The sequence below is a fragment of the Leptosomus discolor genome, chromosome 7 (genome assembly GCF_034619465.1).
Source record: "Leptosomus discolor isolate bLepDis1 chromosome 7, bLepDis1.hap2, whole genome shotgun sequence".
Lineage (NCBI taxonomy): Eukaryota > Metazoa > Chordata > Aves > Leptosomiformes > Leptosomidae > Leptosomus > Leptosomus discolor.
The window spans coordinates 64758257-64773617 of NC_141397.1; the positions used below are offsets into that span (position 1 = coordinate 64758257).

The 15361-nt window shown below is 53.1% G+C and overlaps 1 protein-coding gene across 6 annotated transcripts in view; it reads right to left on the reverse strand.

Moving 5' to 3' along the window:
* Nucleotides 1-488: 488 nt before the first annotated feature.
* The window catches only part of KCNAB1 (potassium voltage-gated channel subfamily A regulatory beta subunit 1), a 68577-nt gene continuing 53704 nt past the window's right edge, over nucleotides 489-15361 (reverse strand). For 3 of the 6 annotated variants that reach the window (XM_086467573.1, XM_086467574.1, XM_086467577.1), the window contains exons 6-14: nucleotides 14484-14528; nucleotides 14159-14202; nucleotides 9934-10020; nucleotides 5145-5230; nucleotides 4545-4665; nucleotides 4038-4132; nucleotides 2437-2557; nucleotides 1235-1323; nucleotides 489-578 (exon numbers count right to left, since the gene is read on the reverse strand). In XM_086467573.1, coding sequence (XP_086323699.1) covers nucleotides 489-578; nucleotides 1235-1323; nucleotides 2437-2557; nucleotides 4038-4132; nucleotides 4545-4665; nucleotides 5145-5230; nucleotides 9934-10020; nucleotides 14159-14202; nucleotides 14484-14528 — 778 coding nt within the window. Of the gene's footprint in view, nucleotides 579-1234; nucleotides 1324-2436; nucleotides 2558-4037; nucleotides 4133-4544; nucleotides 4666-5144; nucleotides 5294-9933; nucleotides 10021-14158; nucleotides 14203-14483; nucleotides 14529-15361 lie in introns of all 6 variants that reach the window. The other 3 variants (XM_086467575.1, XM_086467576.1, XM_086467572.1) reach the window with 2 other exon arrangements.

Sequence of the window (15361 nt, forward strand, 5' to 3'; positions counted from 1 at the left end):
CATAAAAAAAGAAAACAGAAAGTTTGAGCTTGCCCCTTCTATCTGTTAACCTGAAGAAAACTTTATAGTTGAGATTTCCCAAATGTGGTTTTATTAAAACCTAAAGTTGTATCTGGCTTTTCTTCATTGAAAAAATAGATCTGTACATCCTTCTTTAATTACCAAGTACCTGAAGGTTATAAATTATTTTTTGCTTTACAAGTGTTTTTCACAGCACAAGCATGAGGTGCTAAGAGTAAAGTAAAAATTGATGAATTCAGTCAAATGTAAGAAAATACAAGGTTATCCTTGGTTAGAAGAGAGATCAACTGTGCTTTTAAATTTCACTGCAAATTAGTAGCAACAGCACACATCTCAAAGGATCCAGTGACAGTAGACACCGAGCAGCAAGCTGCTGAATGATTCTCATGACCGGTTATTGACTCGGGGCTGTACTTCTGTACAGAGCACTTTTTAAACCATGCAGTCCGGGGAATTCATGCATTGCATTATGATCTGTAGTCCTTCTTGCTGTAGGGCTTATTTCCCAGAATATTATCTATTTCATTTACAATATGGGATGTCATCTTTGGAAGGACCTAGGGGTAGGAGAAAACCGATGTTTAATCAAGCTTCCCTTAAAAAATTTAAATCTAGGATTTTTATCAAATAATGTTTCCTCTGGGTTTGCGTGTGACAGATACTTAAGCATTCAGCTAATACCTGTCTCCCTTAAAGGAAAAACTACTGCAGTCTCTTGATCCCACGAGAGAATCGCAGAAGCGCTGCTAAACTGCACCGGCACCCTGTCGCTCGGCTGCGCTGGGGAGCGAACTGCTGGCAGGGGCGCCAGCGGCAGCTCTGGTCACGCCAGGCGGCAGACCACAACTACTCAGGGGGGTGCAGGTGACCTGTGCCCCGCGGGAGACGGCGCGGAGTATATCACAGCAGGTCCTGGAGTCGGGGCGCTCGCTTTTTCAGGTGCATTAAACCTGCTGCTGCCCCCCTCTCGGTGCTGGGTACGGCCCTAACCACCACGAGTGGTGGCGAGCCGTGGCGATGCACCGTAGGTTTGCCTAGTTAACCTGCGTAGCTAGAACTGGAAGATGCCAGAAATAAAATACAAAGCATTAAAACTCCGTGAAGAGCAGGGGGGCCGCTAATCTCGAGGTGTGCTGGTGTTAGCCCCGCAGGGAGCTGGGCAGCAGCTAACCCCCCCCACCTCTGCTGAGGTGCCACCACCACCTGCACTTGCCTGTATGGCTCCGAGGTTCTCTATCAGCTGCTCCGGGTTGGAAGATCCGAGAAGAACGGAGCTCACCCCCTCGTTTCTCAGGCACCACGCTGGGAATAAAGTCACAAGACGGTCAGGAACACAGGCTTCACGGCACGGCACTGCTCCAGACCCTAGTGCTTGTCAGAGCTTCTACCTCTACTTGAAAAGTAATGACAATTTATTGGTCTCAACCTTCTCTTTATTCCACCAGCACGACCAGGGAGATGATGGGTGGGTCAGATAGCAAACCTCATGGCAGATCTTCCAGCAACCCGTCCGACCCTGGCCCCTGCCCCAGCCGCTGCCTTAATTGCTGGGTTTGGGTTTTCCCTGTCACAAATCACAAGGATTCACCCCTCGGCTATTCGAACCATCGTTACAGATGTGGGGTTAACTTTCAGCCTTGGCTCTCAGCAGTGCAAAGATCATTATTAAATAACCCCCCCCAATAACCTCTCTTTAAAAAGCAGCAGCCTCTTGTGTCTGCCAGCCCAGCGTGCCGACCAGCTGACGGCTTCCACCCGGGGAGGGACCGTTCAGATGGACGGGCAGGTCGGGGTGGGACCCCTGAGGGTGTCCCGAGCTACGCTAGCCCTCTTCTCAGTCAAAGCCTGATGATGATGCCAGAAACAATCTTATTTTCAGTAAATTTTAATTTTACTCCTCAAAAAAAAAAAAAAAAAAAAGTTATTTTTCTGTGAGGCTAACGGACCAGGGGTTATTCCAAGAGCACTACATGGCATTTTAACACCCTACAGCGTGTTTTGTTTTGTTCTTTTCCCGCCTTCCTTGAAACGTGTCAGCCTTGTCCTAACGAGGCGTTGCCCTGCCCGCCCTCGGTCTTTCTGTGCTTCTGGCATCCTGTTCCATAGCAAATAACCATTTGGGTGCTTCAGATAATCAATCGGTCTGCACACCCTGCGGGCACAAAGCCATCTTTCCAAAGTCAGACGCATCCTATTCGCGAGCCGACGCATCTTTTCCCGCCTCGCCGCTTCCCGACCCACCGCTGCCGCTTCGACCACCGCCAGGAGCACCGACGAACGGCGGGTGGGTACGAGGTCTCGCCTCCGCTCGTCTCCCGACAGCCCGTAAGGCACGAACCTTCCCGCCCGCGGCAGGTCCTGCGCTCGCGACCCCGGCGGAGGCGCGGGGACAGCCCTCGCCGCCCCGGCACCTACCGACGGCCAGCTGCGGCAGCGTGCAGCCCAGGCGCTCGGCGATGGGCGACAGGTCCTTCAGCTTCCCCTGCTGCTTTCTGCCTTCCTCGCTCACGATCTTCTCTTTCAGCCACTGGTAGCACTGGGTTGGAACGACACGGCAATCGACGGTTAGCTTTGGTCTTCCACAGGGGGAAGTTTTAAGGCTCTTTAAAAGCCACACCCAGCCCAGGAGGTGATGGGTAGCGATAACAGCGCTTTTCTACCCAAAGCAATTGCGACAGGACCAGGATGTCTCCTGTGAGACCCTACGTCTGTATCTCTCTGGCTTTATGCAGCTGATGGACTCTGTCCAGAACCTTCTCCGTTTGGGACCACTGGATCCCATCACAGAGCAGAAAAAAAAGTGAAATACCAGTCAACTTGAGAAGATTTTGACACAGACACCTCCCCCCACCCCCCCAAAAAAAAAAATTGTGAGAGAACATCTTGTCCAAGCCTTACTATGACTGTTCAAGGTTAGAAAATTAATTAAACAAAGCTGAGATTTTTCTCCCAGCTCCAGATTTGAAACTTTGCTCTGCTTCACTCTCAATTTAATTTGGATCCCTCTCTGCAATGCTACCCTGCTTGGCCAGATTTTACCAAATATTACTAATATATTTTATTTTGTAAAAAAGTCCCAAATGCAATGAAATACCACGTTTGAAAACGCTGCCCTTCGCAAGCAAGCGAGGGTAGACCGCATCTTTCCTTTAAAAAGCACCAAGCTGAGCAAAAACCAGCACAGGGACGTACGTCAGCCCGCTGGCACTTGTCAGGCGGCGCTGGCTTTTGCCCATCAGCTGATACAGAGGCTCAAATACTGTTTCGGTTGGGTTTTTTCCCAAATCTGTGGCATTTTAGCGCTCTGCCATTTTTCAAACCATTAAATAACATGCCTGCCACAGGCACGATGTGGGAGGAGACCCCATAACCCCCCATGAGAATAAAAATCAGGATAATGGTGGGAGAAACCAAGCGCTGTGGCGACACCGCAAGGCTAAAACCTGTCAGAGAGGGCAAAGGACAGGCTCGCCGAGGACCCACGGGTTTCACGGGGTGCTGGGGGGCGCCCTGCCCGTGGGGCTCCCTGGAGGGAGCTCACCCCACGCACTCGCTGCCTGGTAGGCTGGTGCCCAGGAAAGGGTGGGCAGAAAAACAACCCCCACGTCTGTTTTCCCTACTCCACGTGGTTTAAAAAGGTTTGAAGTCACAGCAGCTGGACCGACGCCAGCGGGAAGCATCCAGCCCAACGGCAAACCCGGGCTCGTGCCTTCTCCTTGACCGTGTCTGGTCAGTGTAAGGCTGGTGACAGCATCCTTCAGCAGCCCCCCAGAGCCCGGCTCGTCGCATGCTGCCCCACCACCAGCTTGCTGTGGGGGGGAACCCCCGTGTCTTTGTCACCCAGATTCTCCTGTCCTTTGGAGCGCGGTTGCCGGAGAAACCGAGCTGTTCTATCGATGCAGCAGCACACGGGCCAGCCTTCTCCTGAGGGATCTGGTTTCCCTTTGCTGTTTCCCTGCCCTCCCAAAAGCAGCACATCTGCTTTTCTCACACGTGCAGCCACCACCAAAAAATACCTTGAGCGCCGCCCTCGAGCTTTCAGGGACCCCGTTGCCGTATTTCCCTGAGATGATCCCGCAGGCTAGTGGAGACCACGTCATTGCTCCGACCCCTGCAGAGCAAACAGAGAAGAGGTTTTAGGGGATTTTTTGATACAGAGTTGTATCAAAAATAGCACTTTCAGTTAAAAAAAAATGAAAGCAAAACAATTGCTGCTTGTTTCCATTGCTGCTGGCGGTTCAGGAGTCGTGCAAGGAGGCGTCAGGGTGTTCTGATGCAGGGGAGAGGTGGCACCTGCATGATCCACATCCAAGAGTTAAGCAGCAGCCATGGCAATTAACACCTATTTCTATCAGAGGCACAGTAAGCTGTTTTTTCTTTCAGGTCGTTACATGGATACTTGTCTGTCCCCTCCAGCTCCAGGGAAGGGGAGCGCTCTTCCCACCTAGAGCCCCAGGTCAGCCTGCCCTGTATTTCTTTCTGCAAATTAAATAGCCGAAAGGCGCCGCAGTCTCAGTCTTTACCTATTTTGTGGTATAATTCCGGCAGTTGAACCTCCACTTTCTCTCTTTGGAAAAGGTGGTACTCAGCTTGTTCACACACGGGCGGTATCATGTTAAACTGCCTGGCTACGGAGTAGGCTTCCTGCAGAGAAGGAATCGGTAGATAAAATACTTCGTTAAGCAAAAGCATCTTGTGGGACCTCCCAGCCAACCCTCCTCGAGCGCACAGGAGCCGACAAACTCCAGTTTTGCTGTCTCTTCGCAAGGGCACCCGCGTCCCCGTGAACGCAGCCATGAAACACGGCCCCGGCCCCGCGCCCACCGCAGCGGGGCACGCGCCCACCTTCTGCCTCCCCCAGCCCGAAGCTGCCGCCGCAGCACCAGCTCAGCGGCGAGCCGAAGGAGTTTCCACCCGAGGTGGTTGGAGCTGAGCTTGTTTATTGTGGTTTATCCACCGCAAGGAGCAGGGACCAGCAGGACGCTCCTGGCATCTCTCAGAGTCGGAGACTGGGTTGGGTTGGGAGGGACCTTTAGAGGTCATGTCCTCCCGCCCCCCTGCGGTGAGCAGGGACATCTTTAGGAATTACCAGGTGTCAACACTTCCCTAAAAACCGACCTTACCATGATCTCCATTGCGCTCCAGCGTGACGTGCCCCAGTACATCGCCATGCCTTGATTTATCACGTGCGTCATCGCTCGGACAATTTCTAAAGGAAGGAAAAAAAAAGGAGTACGAGAGCTGCACGGGGACCAATTTTTCAGCGCCAAACCTTCCCAAAGCCACTTATGAATACCAAGTACACTGACAAGCCTGAGCACCTTTGTGTTAAACACCAGCCCTGCTGTGTTCTCATGTTCGAGCATGGGTGAAAAAGCATTGACAGCATGAACGTAAAGACATTTATCCTGCAGTTCTTTAAAAACTGCTTTTACCAACTGGCTATTGCCTACCACTGCCTTATGATATTTTTTTTTTTTTAAATTAACACAAGAGGGCAGCACAGCTGAAAAAGAAAAGATAAATTAAATATATTTTAGAATTTGTTTACTAAAAGCACGTATCCGGTCCTGCGTCTTTTTACTTCAGAACGTCGGGACGCTGGGGATAAAGCTGCAGAACCGGACGGCTGACCCCCGCTCTGCCGAGGGCCCTGCAGCCCACGGGAGGAGCGGGAGGCACCTCTGCAAAACCCGGCGTGGGCAGCAGTCCCACGGTCCTCGTTTGCCTTTGGGAAGACGGAAGCCTGCGAGGCCGCACGCGCCAGGGCAGGATCTTTAATTTCTGCTGCTGAGCAGCGCTACCTTCTTCTGGGGGGGGAAAAACCCATCGTAAACTTTAGTTTGCAAGAAAAGGAGAAAAAAATTGTCTGTCCCTTCTGGTTGCCTGGGAGGTTACAGAGCCTGGCAGGATGCCTTGCTAGTTCTATAAAGAAAACAGCCCCTGCTGACTGTTTGCAACTCATTTTTAAGCCTGATTTCTCCCCGGGAGCAGCCTGCTGGGTCTGCAGTGCTGCAGGGGACCCAGGCAGTGGCCACTGCATCGCTGCAGAGGAGGAGGAGGAGGAGGAGCTGGGGGCTGAGCGGGGTCCCCAGGGCAGGAGGGTCTGGGAACCGGTGGGGTCTGCAGCCCTGACGTGCTCCACCGCCACCGCGAAATTCTGACCCATCAAAGCCCAAGGGAACAGCTCCGGTGGGACGCAGGGCTGCGCAGGGGAGCCCTGTGGGTTTATTGCAGCCCTGGGCGCGGCTGCTGCTACTCGGACAATGACTCCGGGCATCGTGTCTCAAGAGCAAGAGGAGCTGCCTTTTATGTCATGAGGATTCTCGTCCTATTTATGGAAAGAAAGAAAAAAAAAAAAAAGAAAGGAGCTTGGCAGAGGGGAGATTACACTGCCAATCTTGACGTTATTGTGAGATCTCTTCTGCAGGCGGCGACAAGCAGCTAAAGATGGTGAAGTCTCCATTTATAACCTCGGGGGGCTGTACAAGAGACACGGTGCCTCTTGCGCTGGGCTTCTGCCTTTCCACTGAAAAGGGAGATGTCCTCTGGAAGGAAACAGTGGCTCAAGGAGTTTTTTTCCCCTGATGAAAAGTAGAGCTCAAATGCCAGATATTTTCTTCCTTTTTTTTTTTCCCCTTCTTGGCCAAAGCCACACTTTTCTCTATTTCTATGCATTTTATTCTCGGGCGTGTTCTGGTCCAACAAAACGCCCCGTTATCAAGCAGCTACCCGGCTACCCGCGGGCGTGCTGCGTGCGACAGGCAGCTGTACGGCAATCCCTCCCTCCTCACCAGCGCTGGCTGCTCACCGGGCTTAGTTTTCTATTTTTGCTGCACTACCATTTAGGAATTCTGATAAGCATCCCATCATACGCCTCTTACACACTTCTGTCCGTGGCTGTTTTCATTTCTCCCACCTCTACTCCTTTCAAGAAAAACTGAAGTCAACTCAGAAAATACATATATATATATATATATAATCTTCTTGTTTACCAGAGAGTGCTCCCATGGGCATGGCGATGGGATGCTTTGTGAAGAGCACATGCCTGGATCGCTCGGTCTGCCAGCTGGATGGCACAAATGGCGTCACTTAAGAAGGCGAGATTTTTTTTTTTTTTTTAAATATAAACGAATGTTTCAAAATCCAGAAAACAGCCTCCAGCAGCAAAATAATCATCTCAAAGTAGCTTAAAGTTCCCTGGTAGGAACCACGTCACCTTCCCTCCCTGCTCGCCAGGGCTGCGGGCTGGCCGTGCAGCGGTCCCTCAGCACCATGGCAACAGGGGGGGGTCTCACCAGGGGACCCCGGGGACCCTCCTTCCCTGGAGCCGGAGCTGCCCTGCTCGTCTGCTGGAAGAGCTGCTCGGGATGACAAAAAGCATCTGCTGGCACCGCTCGGGGATCAGATCTCCAGCCTGGCTAACGAGGCGTGAAACCTGCCGAGAGAAGCGCGGATCCTTCCCGTCACCCGTCTCGGGGGGGACCGCGCGATGGCAGAGCCGCCTGGGTGCCAGGGGCAGGATCACCCCCCCATGGATGGCCAACCCCAGCGAGGGCGGCCGACCCCGGCGAGGGCGGCCCCTCGTCCTGCCTGCCCCGGCAGAGCCGAGACCAGCTCCGGGGCGAGGAGAGGCACGGCTGTCCTGGCCAGGGACCGGCCGGACCTGACTGCAGGGTTACGCGAAGAGCTTTGTGCGGGGTACTCCTCTCCCGATGTTCCTTGGAGCTGACACTGCATTGCTTGTACGATGAAAAGCTTTTTTAATTTGCTCTGAGACTTTTAAGAAAGGTAAATACATTTCTGACTTTTAGATTAAGCGAGCTTTGCCTGCCGCTTTGGGGACCAGAGTCACGTACAATAAAGAAATCTGCATGAAACGCTCATCTTCTCTTACCAGCTCCCCATTGCCCACGCCTCCCAAGGCAGCCTGAGCCCGTGGGAGCGGGATGCAGTTCTGCTCTGGTCAGGGTGGTATTTCTAAATGGCCCATCCATCGCCTGCCAGTGCCCACAGACAGAGGACCCCGAGTGACAGCAGAGAAACCTCCCCTGCCTGCGTGCAGCGAGGGAAGAAGCCAAAATGAACGTTCAAAGCTCATCCTTGGATTCGTCTGGTGGCACCTGACCGCCTGCAACCACACGGTTTGCTCGAGCAGGACCCTCGCGCCCCAGCACGAGCGGGGAACGTTCCAAGGTTCCCTACAAGTCGCTCTCCGTCGGAAGCGGCGATTTGTCCGTGGGGAAAAGCGTCGGCACGTAAGGAGATGGAGCGGGGATGGTATGTCTTGTGAAGGTAGCTCAGCCCTCGCTGTGCACGCCAGATCGTGCAGAACCGACAGATGGTTCAGCAGATGCTCTGGGATAGAAGTGGCTTAGTAGGTGAACCATAAAAAAAGCACGAAGCGCACAGGAAGAATCAACACCACACCATTCATAACAAAAACGTCCCTTTTTTCACCCTGCTCAAAATCTCACCGAGCACCACGGTTGATCCCTTATTGCCAAGCGGTATCTGTAGCATCTAGAAAGCTGCAAACGCCCGAGATCAGCTGTGCTGCGCGGGCACGGGAAACATATTCGGCGCTGCCTCATTAGGCGACAACTGACCGAGCAGAGAGGCCGTTCCTCCCTCCAGGATACAACACGTCATCTTCCTTCACCTCGTCAGCTGCTGCAAAACCTGCACTGGTCCTAGAATCCCGGGCCAGTTCCCTCAACCCGTAGCTGCCGGCGCCGGCCGGGGCAGCAGTGCTGCCGCCCATCCCAGGTTCGTGCCGGGCCGCGCAGCCCTGTGGTCGTGAAGAAAAGAGGTGTCACGACTGCTGAAAGTCAAGCCAGGAGCTTCGGAGGGGCCTGTCAAGCTCCAGGTTTGCTTGATTTGCATGTACTCATCTATGACAGCTTCTGCAGCCTGCAAGTCTTCCTTCTTGCTATTTTTTATTTAGCTGTGAAGCTAATCTTCTGCCGTAGTGTGAATGGCTGTGTTAACTCCGATGGGAAAAGAGAAGGAATGGGAACTGGTGCCCATTAAATAGGGCACTAACCCCAAAACATGTTGGTGAAGTTTCTCGGGTGACTGGGGTATCCGGCCACATACCAAACATACATACATGGCTATCAGAAATTATGAAACATAATTAAAGCGCTCAGATAGTCACAGATCTTGCAAGTTACTCAGTTCATTCCCTGAATTTCACAGTCTGAATTTCACAAAGACCATTCCCCCCCCGCCCAGGACCAAGGGGTGCCGAGGCTGAGCCCAGCCCCGGGCAGAGCATCGCTGCTCTCCGTGCGCGGGGCGACCCCGCTGCGCCCCGGGGTGCCCGTCCTTGCGCGGCCCCTCGACCGAGCCCATCAGAGACTCGCCCTGTGCTGCTCGTGCACTCGGGGCAGCGGACCCTGACGCTTGCCACTCGCTTCTTGTTTCTGACCGTGCACTGGATCCCAGCCTGGGGTTTGCACTGGGAGAAGCACGGGCTACCTGGGCAGCCCAGGGGATGGGGACAAGGATGGGGACGGCGGCGCTGGCACGCTGCCCTCTCTAGAGCTGGCCACACCAGGGGCAGGGATATACAGATTTCATTTGACACAAAGACGACCTGCCTTAAACGCAAACAGAAATTCACTTTATCTGAAGGAATCAGGGAAAGGAAATAAAAAAACCAAACAATGTTAAAGCCGCCACTGGGACATAAAGGAAACTTCAATTTCCTTCCAAGAGATACAAATTCATTTCACTGAGGTCTAAATATCTAGGGCTCCAGGGTATCACAAATGAGGTATTTCATATTTAAGCTGTCCCACCTGAATGTTTAATAAAAAATTAGTTTCTGCTTCCTCCCATCGTTGGCCTAAGCCTGTAAGCCAGGATCAGTCACAGTCAAAACCTTTAATTCAAGCTTCCACTAACCTTCCATGGGGGTATTATTGTCTGGCCGGTTGGCGAAGACGACATCCACGTACTCCAGCTGCAGCCTCTGGAGAGAAGCCTTTAGCCCTGGGAACAGCAAAGCGGAGAGAAGAACTGGCAGAGTCAGAGTGCGGCGGCACAGGGCTGGCAGGTACCAAACAGCACCGCACCAGCGCCGGAACAGAGCTCGTTGTGTTTGTACACACAGATACACAACGTGTACGCGCACAGATACACAACGTGTACGCGCACAGATACACAACGTGTACGCGCACAGATACACAACGTGTACGCGCACAACCGCATAGCATTCGAGAAAGAAGCTGCATAAGGCTGTCCCGTGTCTATGCAGCTGTATTAAGACGAAAACACCAGTTCGGCCACGTGCAGAACGTCCCCCTTCCACAAGAATTTGCTTTATTTTTTCATTACGCCAAGATTTGGATTGGAACAGACACCGGTCACCAAGCGTGTCCGCGGCCAGCCCCTCGGGAGGCAGCTGCCAGGGAGCGACTTCAGCGCTCCGCTTCTGTTCCGAGTTAATTTCATCTAAATCACATCACAGAGCCTTTCTGTGCAAGCCCGGGGCGCGGCGCCTCGGTCCTGTGTCGTCCCCCTACAAAGCCCTGCCCCAGGGGGGCCTTCCAGAAATCCTCCCGGGTGGCAGGAAGGTGGCCCTCGGTGAGATACGTCGTGATGAGCAGATAAAGCACCCCGCAGGGCTTTGCCCTCCCTGCAGCATCCCCCACCCATGCATCGCATCGGGCAGAAAAAAGTTTTGCAGGGCAGGACAAGGCGCCGTTTTGCAGCTACGGTCCAGGACTGCCCAGGCTTCAACAGCTTCTCCAGGAGGAGCTGATGGGAGATGGCATTAAAAGCCCACATGTGTATATATATATATATAAATGTGTGCGTGCGGGAGAGAGAGAAAAGATTTTTAACATTTATTTTCTATGAATCTTCCCAGGAACAAAATGTTTTTATGAATGTTCGTGAAGAATGAGCCAAAATAGAGCAGTCATAAAATGTTCGCTGAATTTGGGGATGGGAAAAAAAAAAAAAAAAAAAAAGGCCATTTTTGCCAAATGTATTTATAGAAAATAGCTAACATTGACCTCAGCTTCACAGAACACATAGCAAATACTGCCATTTCCACTGCTGCCAGTGTTTTTCTATCATTTCATGAAGTAGCTCCGCAAGAAATGGAAAATGGGTGGGTTTGGACTGCCTGTGACATGGCTGCAACCTTCCCGAGCACCTCTGGGTCTAGTGCCACCAGCAGCTGGGACACCATCTCACGGGGAGGTTACTCTAATAAAAGTTCAATAAAACATCATCAAAAAAAACTTTCTCCAGCATCACCTTAATAAGAAAGTCATACCCTAACATAGCTAAATTCTGCAAATCCTAAACAATGAAAACTTTCCAGGACAATCCCAGACATATGAGCTGGTTACTGAGGCAAAGCTGTGCCCTGGCGATGCTCCGTATCACTGAGAAACAGCTCCTTTGAGATGGGAGGTGACCAAATCTGCACCTCAGGGAGGAGGCTGCCCTGCTCACCCAAGTTATCTGAGGACCACGCTCATCCCACCTCACCCGTTTGGGACAGTATTATCCAGGGTGTGACGCGGGTAGCAGTGACATCCCAGGCAAGGGGGGGATAATATAAATATAGTAATACTATTTTCCGTATAATCTGTGTTTTAACGTGCGCAGAACAACTCCTGGTTGTCAAAAGTCGTGACAAAAGGGCCACCTTTTGCAGATTCTGGTGATCAAACATGCAAATGGCCAAATGCAAGTTAAAGCTGCCGTTTCTGGCGGGCAAACCCGGCCTGCTGCGGGCGGAGGCCACCTTCCGATAAAGACCAAAGCGGACCCCCCGCCTGCTCTGCGGTGTGAGCTGGGAACGGGCTGGTGTCCCCCGCCCCGTGCCATCAAACTGCCGACACCACAGCACGCTAGTAATGTAGATGAGCCCGATTTTTTTTTTCTTTTCTAATTAGTCTTGGCAGCAAACATTAGCTTAACCAACCACCACTGTAAACAATCAGGGTTTCTCTCATAAATCAAAGAGGAGGGTGATTACTCCAGCACGTGCAGTGCCATGAAGAGCATCACTTTCCGTTGCTGCAGCCGTTGTGGCGCGTTGGTTTATGGAGGGTCCTGCTCCCCTGGGGCTCCAGCCCTGGATTACCTAGGCTGGCATCACTGCTGCCCTGGGCTCCCCCGAGGCCCTTGGCGTAGAGCACATCATTTCCTAGTAACCCAGAGAGCACATTCTGCACATCCCTCCGCGGCAGCAGACAGAAGTGGGTCAAACAGCAACAAGAGGCGGGCGGTGCGAATCCCTCTGCAGAGACCCGAAGCACAGGTACCAAGCCTGATGCTCCTCTTCTGCCCCAAAGGCTTCCCAGCCCCCAGTAGCTCCCTTCCGCATCTTTATGCGGCTTTTCTCCAAACCCATGCTATTTTCACTCAGGATTTAAAGGCAGACCCAGAGCCCCGTGTCGCTGGCTGCTTTTCTGGGTCTGGCACCCACTCGTGATCTGCACGGTGGCGGGGGTTGTCAGTCCTAGGGTCCTCCTGGGGGGGTTCTTGGGGTCTGCTCCAGCCCCCGTTGGAAGCCAGCCCAGGCTGGCACCTCTCACTGGGACAAGGTCCTGGCGGGCACTGCTGATCCTTAATACGACAGAAACGTGTGTTTTTAGGGGCGCTGCTCTATTTGCATCCTGCGTGTAAAGTCCTGCCCTGGTTGTGACCATGGTCACTGCACGACCCGACACCCAACAGCCCTCCAGAAAGAGCCAGACAGGTGAAACGCGCTTCTCCGTGCAGAAAACTGTGGGTGCTCTCACTCCCTCTCCCACAACAAGTACCTGAGAGAACAAAAACGCAGCCGTAAGGAAGACGAGGAGCACGTGCCAGAGCCAGCAGAGACTTGGGTGAACAAACCCCGACGGAGGAGTAAGGCAGCGAGCAGCAGCGCTCAGCGGGATGCCGGGCCGGCTGCAAGGAGCTGCGTGAGGCAACGTACAATGCGACTGAGCATCCGGGAAGAAACAGCACCGAGAGCAAACCACAGCTCTCCCCAAGCCGGCTGCTCGGCGGACGGGACCTGGCCCCGCTCCCGAGGCTATTTCTGCAGGCTGACATCACGCCCTGCAGCCTCCTCCCTCCCTGCTCCGCCGAGGGAGCCCACGCGGCCGCGGCCGCCGACCACGCTGGGGGTGTCAGCAGAGCAGCTCCAGACCCGCTGGAGCCTTCCTGCCTCCTGGCATCTCGTGGCAGTTGGGATCGGGGCTGTTCTCGAGGACAACGGTGCAAAGGTGCCGGGAACCCGCACGAGGTGGCGAGCGACGAAACCCCAGCGTGGCAAACCCCGCTGGCTGCAGACAAGGGACAGATCTGCAAGTGATGCACGTGTGGCCAGCCAAGGACAACACACTCGCTTGTTATATCAAAAAAAACCCAAACAAAACAAACCAAACTAAAGGTTTTCCTGCGCAGAGGCGCAGTGGAGAAGGCTTTGTGCACGCAACGTGTTTGCTGACGCTTTTTGAAAAAAGCCAGAATAATCCTAGAACGGTTTGGGCTGGGAGGGACCTTACAGACCACCCAGTTCCAACCCCCTGCCCTGGGCAGGGACACCTCCCACCAGACCAGGTTGCTCTCAGCCCCATCCAGCCTGGCCTTGAGCACTGCCAGGGAGGGGGCAGCCACGGCTGCTCTGGGCAGCCTGTGCCAGGGCCTCACCGCCCTCACAGGGAAGAATTTCTTCCTCACATCTCATCTCACTCTCCCCTCTGTCAGTGTGAAGCCGTTACCCCTCATCCCATCACCGCCATCCCTGACCAAGGGTCCCTCCCCACCTTCCCTGCAGCCCCTTTCAGCACTGGAAGCCGCTCTAAGGTCTCCCCAGAGCCTTCTCCTCTCCAGGCTGAACACCCCCAACTCTCTCAGCCTGTCCTCACAGGGGAGCTGCTCCAGCCCCCTGAGCATCTTTGTGGCCCTCCTCTGCACCAACTTTTGGTGCATTTTGGGCACTTCTCAGCCAAGCTTGGGAACCACCCCACGCAGGGCTGGCACGGAGGAGCAGCAAGGCCAAGCTAGACCTGGCTCGTGGGAGAGCAATTGCCCTGGGGTCCGGCTGGTTGCATCCCACCAGGCCCACGGCAGGGCACTCGGGCACAGCCAGACCCCCGCCCCGTGCAACACGTACCTTCAATGATGTGTTTTCTCGAAAGGCCTCTTTCCGTTTCAGCTCTGCAAAGGGAAAACCGGTACGTGGCTGTTAGAGGTCCGAGGTGCTCACCATCAGGGAGAGATAATTATGTATTCTGGTTTAAACACCCCAAAAACGAAGTTACAACTCATACAACAGAGAGACCCTGAACCTCATTTGGGTTCCCAGTCTCAAAGACAAGAGCAACAAACCACCCCCCCCCCCCCCCCCCAAGGCACCATCGATCTCCACCCGGTTGTACGGCTGTGAGAGGGAAAAGCACGCAGCACCAAACACCGCTACGAGTAACTGGGAGACTTACTTTCCACCCCAGTACAGTTTTGTTGTTATGACCAGACTGGACCTCCTGCAAACAGAACAGAAAAAATATTGTTGTTAAAATAAATTGTAAGCAACCCAGGAGGATGCTGCCCGCGGACAACACTCTGGCTTCCCGTGGCGGCGGCCGTGCCTGGTTTCACAGCTCTGGGCTCAGAGCGAGCGTTCGTACATCCCTGTAATCCTTCTTGAAACAGGCCGAGAGGCCACTTCTCCTCCCACACTCAGGAGCAGGGGGTGACTATAGGCTGGTGTCCTGAAACTGAAGCTAATTCAAGTGAAGTGACCAAAAGAGAGACACATTTTTAATCACACAGTAAGCAATCTCCAGAGCCCTTAACCAAGGGCTACATCACGATTCCCTCCTGGTGCCCAAGCCCAGTGCTTCTCATTATCATGCCGTATTCCCAGAGCTGTTAAAACTTCAAGAGCAATACATTCCCTGAATTAATCTTTAAATTCCCATATGATGTTAAATCAAAGATTTATCATTTGCAAACTACCTTGCTGCATAACTACATGTATAACACAAAATTTCTCCAGCTTTGGCTAGACTTAGCTTTTTTTTTTCTTCCATGGTATCCGGAATATTTCTTACTGAATAATCATCCCCCTAACGCAGGGGATACTGATTTTTGGAGAGAGCGCTGCCAGAACCCATTCCTCAGCTGAAGGCTGAATAAGACACACAGGGGAGGTCTTTAAAGATTATGTAAATGCTCTTAAAACTACACAACATATGCTAATGTGCATCGCTTAAACTAGGTATCGCCTCCTGCCAGGCTACCCAAGATGAAGGCCCATCACGGCTTTGCATCCCTAACGCACCCAGATAAGGACGCCAACGCACAGATCGTCTGT